This window comes from Aythya fuligula, chromosome 5 (genome assembly GCF_009819795.1).
Source record: "Aythya fuligula isolate bAytFul2 chromosome 5, bAytFul2.pri, whole genome shotgun sequence".
Lineage (NCBI taxonomy): Eukaryota > Metazoa > Chordata > Aves > Anseriformes > Anatidae > Aythya > Aythya fuligula.
The window spans coordinates 8,113,341-8,122,931 of record NC_045563.1 but is presented as its reverse complement, the minus strand read 5'-3'; the positions used below and the strand labels follow the sequence as shown (position 1 = coordinate 8,122,931).

The following is a 9,591-nucleotide window of genomic DNA, read 5'->3' as shown; positions in this document are numbered from 1 at the left end:
TCTAACTCACAGATCCACACAAGCTCCCAGATCAGCACCAGCAGCGCTGTCAAGCTAGGAGAAACTGGGAAGAGGAGAAAGAGGGAGAGAAACACGGAGTCACTCCTGTCACCACACCTTTTGTCATCAGCTGTTGGCCCATGGCCATACACAGCTGCCAGATGGGGGGGGCAGCATGAGAATATACTGCTGGAATTCACTGTCTCATGAAAGTGTTCATAAAGCCCTACCAAAATAATGAGGGTGCATAAATCAGGCGATCAGTGCACTTTCCTTATGGAGAGGAAAGAAGAAGGCTGGTATGAGCCAAAATCTGTAAAAATACAGAATCTCTTTCCACTATTACCCCAGGCTTGTTTTGGAAAGGTTTAAATCCTTCCTGAGTGTGGAAGAGGGGAGAGTAAGTTGAAATGGGGTCCAGCCGAGGACATGGCTTTCAGCACAAGGCCACAAGTTCCCCAGTGGGCAGCTGCCCCAAACCTCCTCTGCTCAGCTCTGTTTACCTTGCTGTCCTCTCCACAAGGCTTCCACCCACGCAGGGCAGGAGGAGAAAGAAAGCGGGAGGGTTTCTGCTGAAAACTGCAGAGTTGCAAAGCATGGAGCAGTTCACAGGCTGAAGAAAATACAGTCTCTCGGATGCAAATTGCAGCACTGCAGAATTTCCATGGGGGATTTGGAAAGGTGTGAAGGGCAGCAAACCAATGGCAGGCAGTAGATTTATTTGAACAAGTTTTAGATGGCAGGTTAAGTCTGTATTTGATTATAGACTCTGTGTTTTAGCTGCCATTTTCTCCCTCTTTCTGAGAGGCTGACACTGTTTTGATAACCTTTCTTCCAAGAGCCTGCTGAGCCACCTAAGTGACACATCAAAAAGAGCTCAAATGTCAAGATCTGGGTGCTTTCTGCACTGTGCTGAGCCCTGTGGACCACTCGTAACACCAATCACCTCTGCCCAGGTGGCCTGGCTTTCCTTTTGGTTGCCCTGCCCTATTTGTTCCCAGATAGGATCCCCACTTGAAAATCTCTTGCTTGCTCCAGCTTTTATGTACAGGTCCCCCGCACTCAGATCTGCCAGTGCAATAGCTGGTCTCACAGCCATTTCCTGTCTTGTCACTGCCTTCTTGCTCCAAAAAATCTTTATCTTGGAGCTGCAAAGGAAAAATTGTCCATAAAAAGGCAAGCTTCTCAGCTTAACTCCCATCTCTGCTGGAGCCGAAGGGAAATTTGCCAATGACTTGAACAACACCAGGAGATAACGCTCTTCCTTTATCTGCACATTAATGGTCTTCTGCTGCCAATCTCCCCAGCGAGACAGTCTTGTCAGTCCCGACACAGTGCACAAAGGCACTATTACTTATGTCTCTAACACAAGATAGGCCCATTAGACATTTTTCCCGTTGCCTTGGATAGAGTTACTGTGTGCTAATACACATGTAATTTGAACATCTGCTTTGGTTTCACAAAAAGACAATAGCTTTTTGAACGGAGGGGAAAAAAAAAATAAAGAAACCGTAGAAGCAAGCATCCTTGCACTAAATAGGACGACCAAGGACAGCCTTCACCCCAGGCTAAGGTGTGCAGCTGTATTGCAGAAGATGTCTCTTCTGCCTTGGACCACACAACCAGACATGGGGCTGAGAAACCCAGCTCCAACTTCCTACACATTTATCACTGCATGGGGAGAGAACAACCTCCCAGGATGGCAGCCTGGGAGAAGGAAATAGGGGAAACTAGGGACAAGATGGCATGCGGAGGATTTTGACCATCCCCATATTTCAATAATCCTCATTCACGCTATATATGAGGAGGTTGTTCCATGGTGCATGAGATGATGAACACATTACTGCTTGCAGGGTCAACTCTGAAACTTAGTCCAAGCCAAATCCCAGGTAATACTCAGTGACCAAAAAGTTATTCTCAAGACTTTTCTTCATTATTAGTGCGGAGAACCAATAAGCCAATCTACAAATATACATATATTTGAGAAAAAGCAAACAGATGGATTACAGACATTGGTTGCCTATTATTTCATGCTTTAAAGACAAGCAAAATCTTCAGAAAATATGCATGGCTATTTCAGAAATAAAATTAGAATTAAGTAACACAATCTTTATTGGTTTTACTGTTGGCTGTATATAGCGTGTCCAAAGCTGTGGAAACAGGAACAGCCTACCTTACTGCTTTAATGATTTCAATATGTAGTGGTGTTCAGCTTTGGTAATCTATAGATACACACATAGATACAGGCACTGGGTATGTTGCACACCTGGATGCATATGTACTATTTATCCCAGATCTCTTTGGGATAAAATAAAATAAAATAAAATAAAATAAAATAAAATAAAATAAAATAAAATAAAATAAAATAAAATAAAATAAAATAAAATAAAATAAAATAAAATAAAATAAAATAAAATATAAAAAGATGAGGGGTATATATCAGAGCCACTGGTTATAGAGGATTTCCATATTGTGTTTACCCAGTCACTGTACCAGCATTATCTCTCCCTTCACACAATGTCCCCTTAAACCTTAAAGCATCCTTCCCAAATGTGTCCCAGAAGCTGGAGATCTTCCTTTTGATACATGTTTGGCCTCAGGTAAATATGATTTGTCAAAGGAGCTATGCCAAGCATCAGCCCCCTAGCCTGCATGTCTACCTGTTGAGGGATTTCTTGAAACAGCAAAAATCCCATGGCTTGCTGTAGCTGAGCAAACCAAGCTACCAGGGCAACTATGAGAAGTTCCCATGACAGTGTTCCCACATCGCCCAATTGAGGAATTCAGGAAAATATTGTTACCAGTAGCTGGCCTCAAGGACAAGGTCTATGTGACTGCTAATCACAAGGGGGTTGTTTTCTTGCAGGTGGGGTTGTTTTCTTGTAGCTGTTTGTCTGAGTGCTTTTGACCAATAATCTTGTGTGAAACACTGTCCACCCCTGTTAAGTTCTCTATAAAAGTTAGGCTATTCAGGCAATAAAATGGAGCATGATCTGACTCTACTGTGTGTCTGTCGTGCTTTTGGCCGTGCTTCCTGCAACATATGGCGCCCGAACAGGCTGAGGCCTGCACAGGCCGAGAGACCGGAGCAGCGCCAGGAGACCTGGCAGAAGCCAGAACACCTGAGAGACATTGAGAAGCTCCAAGCACCGACCCGGACAAGGGAAAACGCGGGGAATTGAAGTAATCGCCGTGCGACGCGGGACATCCGAGATCGAGTTGCTACGGGAGACCAGAGGCGTCAGTGGACACCGGCAGCCGACCCTCACCGTGTGGCGAGTGGGCACATAGTGGAGAGGCAGAGATCAGGACCCTGCAGCCTGTCTGACGTAACCCTGGAGGCAGCGGCAGCTGTGCTGCTTCTCTCTGGCATTCTTTTTATAAGAGGTTTATCTTGCAATGCAAAACGGACTATTCGTCCCCAGATCGGTGTTATAACTGTATTTCTGGATAACATTCCATGGGGTTGCCACATTCGACGGATTACTAATGATGACCTAGCTCTATTGCGGGGCAGGAGTGCAGAGCCACGGATTACACTACCAAATGCCCACCGGCAGGCTCTGTCACAAACAGCTTCTAAGGTTGCAGCCGGCACTGCCTGCAGCCATATAGCAGACATTACACTCTCTTTCCTCACTAGCAATCATGTGTCTCATCCATTTGTGGTGAATGGTCAGTGGCAAAAAGAAAAGGGGGAGAGTAAGGGGCGACAAAGACGGAAACGGTGCCAGGAGGATGCCACTGACACTAACAGCATGGGTAATAGGAGTAGTATAAGTGACACAGGTGACGGTGCGGGGCGGCGGCAGGCGCTGCCGCGCTGCGGGGCACTCTGCCTGCTGCTCGCCCTCGCCGGCCTGTGCACTGCTGCCGACGGTGCTAGAGCAAAATGTGAAGACTGCTCAGATGGCAGTGATGAGAGTGCTTGTGTGAAGAAGACGTGTGCTGAATCTGACTTTGTGTGCAACAGTGGTCAGTGTGTGCCAAATAGATGGCAGTGTGATGGGGATCCGGACTGTGAAAATGGGTCTGATGAGAGTGCTGAGCTGTGTCATACGAGAACATGCCGGGTAAATGAAATCAGGTGTGGTCCTCAGTCAACCCAGTGTATCCCAGTGTCCTGGAAATGTGATGGTGAAAAGGACTGCGACAGTGGAGAAGATGAAGAGAGTTGTGGCATTGTGACTTGTAGTGCAGCAGAATTCACATGCAGTAGTGGGCAATGTATTTCCAAAAGCTTTGTCTGCAATGTTCAAGATGACTGCAGTGATGGTAGCGATGAGTTGGAGTGTGCACCTCCTACCTGTGGTGTTCATGAGTTTCAGTGCAAGAGTTCTACCTGCATCCCTATCAGCTGGGTGTGTGATGATGATGCTGACTGCTCCAACCACTCGGATGAATCTTTGGAGCAGTGTGGCCGCCAGCCTGCACCTCCAGTGAAGTGTGCTACGAGTGAGGTGCAGTGCGGCTCAGGTGAATGTATCCACAAGAAGTGGCGATGTGATGGAGATCCTGATTGCAAGGATGGAAGTGATGAAATTAACTGCCCTTCTCGGACCTGCAGGCCAGACCATTTCAGATGTGAAGATGGGAACTGTGTCCATGGGAGTAGGCAGTGCAGTGGTGTGAGAGACTGTCTGTATGGCACTGATGAAGCAAACTGTAACAATGTTATTCAGTGTTCTGGACCTGGCAAATTCAAGTGCAGAAGTGGAGAATGCATAGATATCAATAAAGTGTGTAACCAGCAGAGAGACCGCAAGGACTGGGGTGATGAGCCCCTGAAGGAATGCATCATAAATGAATGTGACTGTCCAGCTGGGTTTGAGTTTATAGACAAGAGAAACTGTGGAGACATTGATGAATGTCAAAACCTTGGTATCTGTAGTCAAATGTGTATCAACCTGAAAGGTGGCTACAAAAGTGAACGTAGCCGTGGATATCAGATGATTCCTGCTACAGGAACCTGGAAAAGGTCATACTGGTACAAAGACACAAATAACACCTGTGATTGCAATGACGCTGCTAAGCAGGGTTTAGGGGTTTATAGCATGGAGACAAGGGGTAACAACTACAGTGTTTGGAACAATTGTACAGCTTTGGCCTTACCTCCTGATGTGCTTCTGATTTGTGGGGATGGGGCCTGGCAAGGTATCCCTGCAAATGCTATCAGATGTCCATGTTACATAGATAAACTCATTGTATTTGCTCCTAGCTTGTTACAGTTGCGTGAGATCACCAGACATAAATGGACATTGCTTGCATTGGATTGCAATGATAATGTTGAATTGTGTGGGGTTGCAGCTAGAGCGGCATTAGCAATTTCAGTGCCTGGAGTGGCATCTGCGGCCACACATAACAACTTAGAAAAATTGGTATGCTGGGCCGAGAGGCAAGCCTATGCCACGACAGAGATACTTGAGGAGATGTTACCAGATCAAAATAGTCTGCGACATCTGCTTTTACAGGATCTTGCTTTTGGCTCAAAGGAATGGGTGTGAGGACTTTAAGGGAATGTACCGTTTAAACCTTTCTGATCATAATGAGTCAATTCACAAATCCATTACTTTCCTGAAAGAGCACATGAGAAAGATTCAATATGGTATCAATCCTTTCAATCAATGGTTCACTGACTTGTTTGAAACAAAGTGTAGATGGTTGCTGGGTTTAATCACAAGGGGATTAAGGATTTGGTTTATGGTGGTGGTAATCATCGTTGTGTGTTGTAAGTATAGCTAAAGAGTTACTTGTAAAACTGCTGTGTCAGGCTTGGTTTGCTCAAAAGAAGAAGGGGGAATTGTTGAGGGATTTCTTGAAACAGCAAAAATCCCATGGCTTGCTGTAGCTGAGCAAACCAAGCTACCAGGGCAACTATGAGAAGTTCCCATGACAGTGTTCCCACATCGCCCAATTGAGGAATTCAGGAAAATATTGTTACCAGTAGCTGGCCTCAAGGACAAGGTCTATGTGACTGCTAATCACAAGGGGGTTGTTTTCTTGCAGGTGGGGTTGTTTTCTTGTAGCTGTTTGTCTGAGTGCTTTTGACCAATAATCTTGTGTGAAACACTGTCCACCCCTGTTAAGTTCTCTATAAAAGTTAGGCTATTCAGGCAATAAAATGGAGCATGATCTGACTCTACTGTGTGTCTGTCGTGCTTTCGACCGTGCTTCCTGCAACATCTACCCACACCTACATGTGGCAGAAAGAGGTGTTGTCACTTACTACTTTACACTGCCTACACGCAATACAACCCTGCTCTCAACTGCTGCAAATTTTGCTAAATACTAACTGAAGGAGATAAAGTTTCCTATGTGGGTGTTCTCTTTCATTTGAATTTTGCAATCCTTACCTAGGGGGGAAAAGGCAGGAAAAAAAAATCACCTATATTTCAAAATCCTGAGGAAATCCTTGTTTGGAGCTTACATTTGGGGGCAGGAGCTCGGCAGTGGTAGCTGGAGGGCAGGAGTTTAATCAAGGACATGCTTCCCACACCCCCACTAGATTAAAAAATTTTGCCCATATTTAGCCAAGTTTATACTTGAAAGATAACCAGTTCCAGAGGCTCACGCTCACTTCTCAGAGCTTGCCCTCCTTGCCCAGGCGAACAGGGTGTGAAGCAGCTTTACCCAAACCCTGTAGCTGCTGCCTGGGTCTATACCTGTGCTGAAAGCAAGGACATTATTTGTCCCCCTCATTCTCTCATCTGCATTTTTATGAGTAAATTAAGCAGCACCGAGGCCCGTAGCACAGTCTATAGTGTTTAATTATTAGCATGCTCCCTGGCACGGTTTTGGCTTGTCCTAGGGAGTACTCTCAGATACCATGTCTGGGCAGGGTTCAGAGAGCAGCACTTGCCAAGGGCTGTTCCCAGTAGGCAAAAAGGATAAAGCCATACTGTTATGGGAGGAAGAGAGTTTAGATGTATGGACGTGAGCCAGACTGTGCCACTTGCTTTTAGTGCCAGAGAATGGGCTCTGGCCCAGTTTAATTACAATGAAGACATATAATCAGCAACTCCTTCTCTGTCAGGCGTTGGCACCGAGGAAGGAGAAAAATCAAACTGTGGAGACGGAAAAGCTGAAGGCACTGGAGGGGGAGGGATGGCGGAGGGAGAGGGTAATCTGAGAGCTGGAGTTTGGGGTAGAAGATGGGAGGGGAGCTGGTGCAAGGGAGAAGGTAGGAATGGATGGGAAGAGAGATAGGAGGTGGTGAAGAAGGACTTGGAAGGTGATAGGAATTGCTGTTTATTAAGTGGGATAAAATGAGGTTTCTGGTCAAAAATGGAGAACGAGATGAGGGAAAAAAAGAAAAAGAAAAAAAAGATGAGGGAAAAATGAGATGGTGGAAACTGATGGCTCAGAAGGATGGGGCAAAAAGTCAATCTGGACCAAGCAGAGGCTGAGAACAGTGAGAACTTCTGTACTCCAGAATGCATGGCTGGTTCTAGAAGAGAGCCCAGGCTTCATCATATTTTGTGTATTGCACACACATTTCTGAATCTCTATCTCTGGCTTTCACCTGTGTCTGATCTCATTCTTACAGGAGTAACTTAATCCTCCCATCTCGGCAGCCTCATGGTCAGACAGAAGAAATGTCAGAAACAGTTAAGGTAACCAGCCTGTGTGTAGCCCTGAGAGAAAACATGGAGCAGCAATTTCCATCAATAACTCCCCACGGAGGTTTGGAATGGCTCCCTGTTCCCTTAAAGGTATCCTTGAAGAATCATTTTAATTAACCATTTACCTGCTGTACGTTGCCTGAGGCTTTCAGTAGCTAACACTGCAGTCACTTTAGCATCAGCTTGTCACTAGTCATATGAGCAGTCTAGGCAGGATGCACTTGCAGTCTTTGATTTCTGTCAAGAGAAGTACAAGCTCCACTAGGGTAAAAATCCATACTGGGAACCATTCCACCTGAAATTTGAGACACAAGGGGAGACCTCAGACTTCCTTCTCACTGCTACTGTAACATAAATATATCTTTCCTCTTTTTTTTTTTTTCTTTGTAACAGAATATTTTACTGACCCTGGAAAAGAGAAATTCTCTTACCATGATCACTAACGAACAAAAAAGCAGAAAGCTCCCACTGCTATTGTGCTTGGAATATAATAGTCAAGGTTAGAGCATAATAGCTAAACAATATGCATTTGAAAGCCGTCAAGAGAATAGTGCTTTGTTCTAATGAAAAGGATTGAAATGTTTTCTACTGTCTGCCTTGACACCTCATGTTACAGTACTTGGAATTACTTCAGTCAGGGAAACTGTCACATCACTCATAAAGTGCCTATAGAGCAGCAGCACTGCAGCAGCAGCACCGAGCCAGGGCAGTGCACCCACAAACGGGGGATCATTTTTATCTTCTGTTACTGCCAGAACCATGTTTGCTTGGTGAACACCAGAAGAAAGTGTTTTTAGGCTGTTCTGGTATTTTTTTGTTTGTTTGTTTTCTTTTTTGGTTGCTCCTTTGGCACCACACCAGTGTATCTTTTGGGCCAAGACTCAGCACTTGGCAAGTTCAGTGACTGCATGGATTTTGCCAATTATTTCAAGAAATAAACCAAACGATGGAAATTCTGGTTCTGACCACATCAGGAGGGCAAGCAATTCCAGCTACAGACTCTTCCTGGGTTGTTATCAGGCAGGTGTCCTAAGATGGGGGCAAATAAGGAACTCCCCTAATTGGGGCAAGCCCAGTTTTGTAGAGGGAGGAGGTGTATTATGAAGCTGGATGAGATGCTGTTGGGTTTTGGAAATATATAAGCTCAGAGTCAGGAAGCAATTACCCTTTCAGGTGTAAACCAGTTCCAGAAGGACATTCTGGCTTGTGGAAACAGCTCTGAGCAAAAACCTGCTTGGTTTGGAGGGTAATTAGTGAGATGGCAATTAAAGGCGCACTGAAGTCATTCCTCCTGCCCTCCTCCCCCACCAGTAAAGGACAGCCATGAACATAGTCTCATAGGATTAATTCATTCACAGTAATTGCACAAAATTGTGTAATGGGAAAGTACAAAAGCAAAGCTCTCTAAACCAAAATGAAAAAGAAAAAAGAGGGCAATGACACACAAAAATATTTAGCCAGTTCTTCTGGGGTGAGGTTCAGTTTCAACTTTGTTAGTGTTTCATTCATGCAAGGGTAGATCTGCAGTCTTGTACTAAGCATTGCCAGGGAACCTAAACTGCATCCTTCTTATCATGCAGTACCAAGGCAGGGCAGCCCAGGGCACACAGAAGCAGTGAACTAGAAATGTAGAGACCTCTGATGTCAAAGACAGACAGATACTGAACCCTGACACACTCTCTCAGCTGGCTGATGTTACAGTTTTGGCCTGCAGGACCTAATTTTACCTCTCTCCTGCTCTGGGTACTTAAATCCTCATCTGGAACAAGCCTCAGACTAAACACCCACTTCCCTGGAGCAAAGCATCGCTCCTATTTTCATTTCTACCTGGGAACCATCCACCCCCTCTCCCTATCTAGCCTGGAACTAATCAGCCCCACATGTCTTTGCTATGCAGTAGTAATTACCCTCAACCTCAAGGCAGGGTTTTCACGCCTAAGCCAAGCATAAGTCAACAGAAAAACCTTCG

The 9,591-nt window shown here is 45.3% G+C and overlaps 1 protein-coding gene across 1 annotated transcript; it reads left to right on the top strand.

Annotated features, from left to right (window-relative positions):
• Positions 1-3,767: 3,767 nt before the first annotated feature.
• Positions 3,768-7,552, top strand: LOC116489464 (very low-density lipoprotein receptor-like; the record flags this gene model as incomplete). Its single annotated transcript, XM_032187865.1, has 2 exons — positions 3,768-5,045; positions 7,547-7,552. Coding segments are annotated over 2 exons (1,284 nt in total), but the record flags the coding sequence as incomplete, so codon positions are not given.
• Between the last annotated feature and the right edge of the window lie 2,039 nt (positions 7,553-9,591).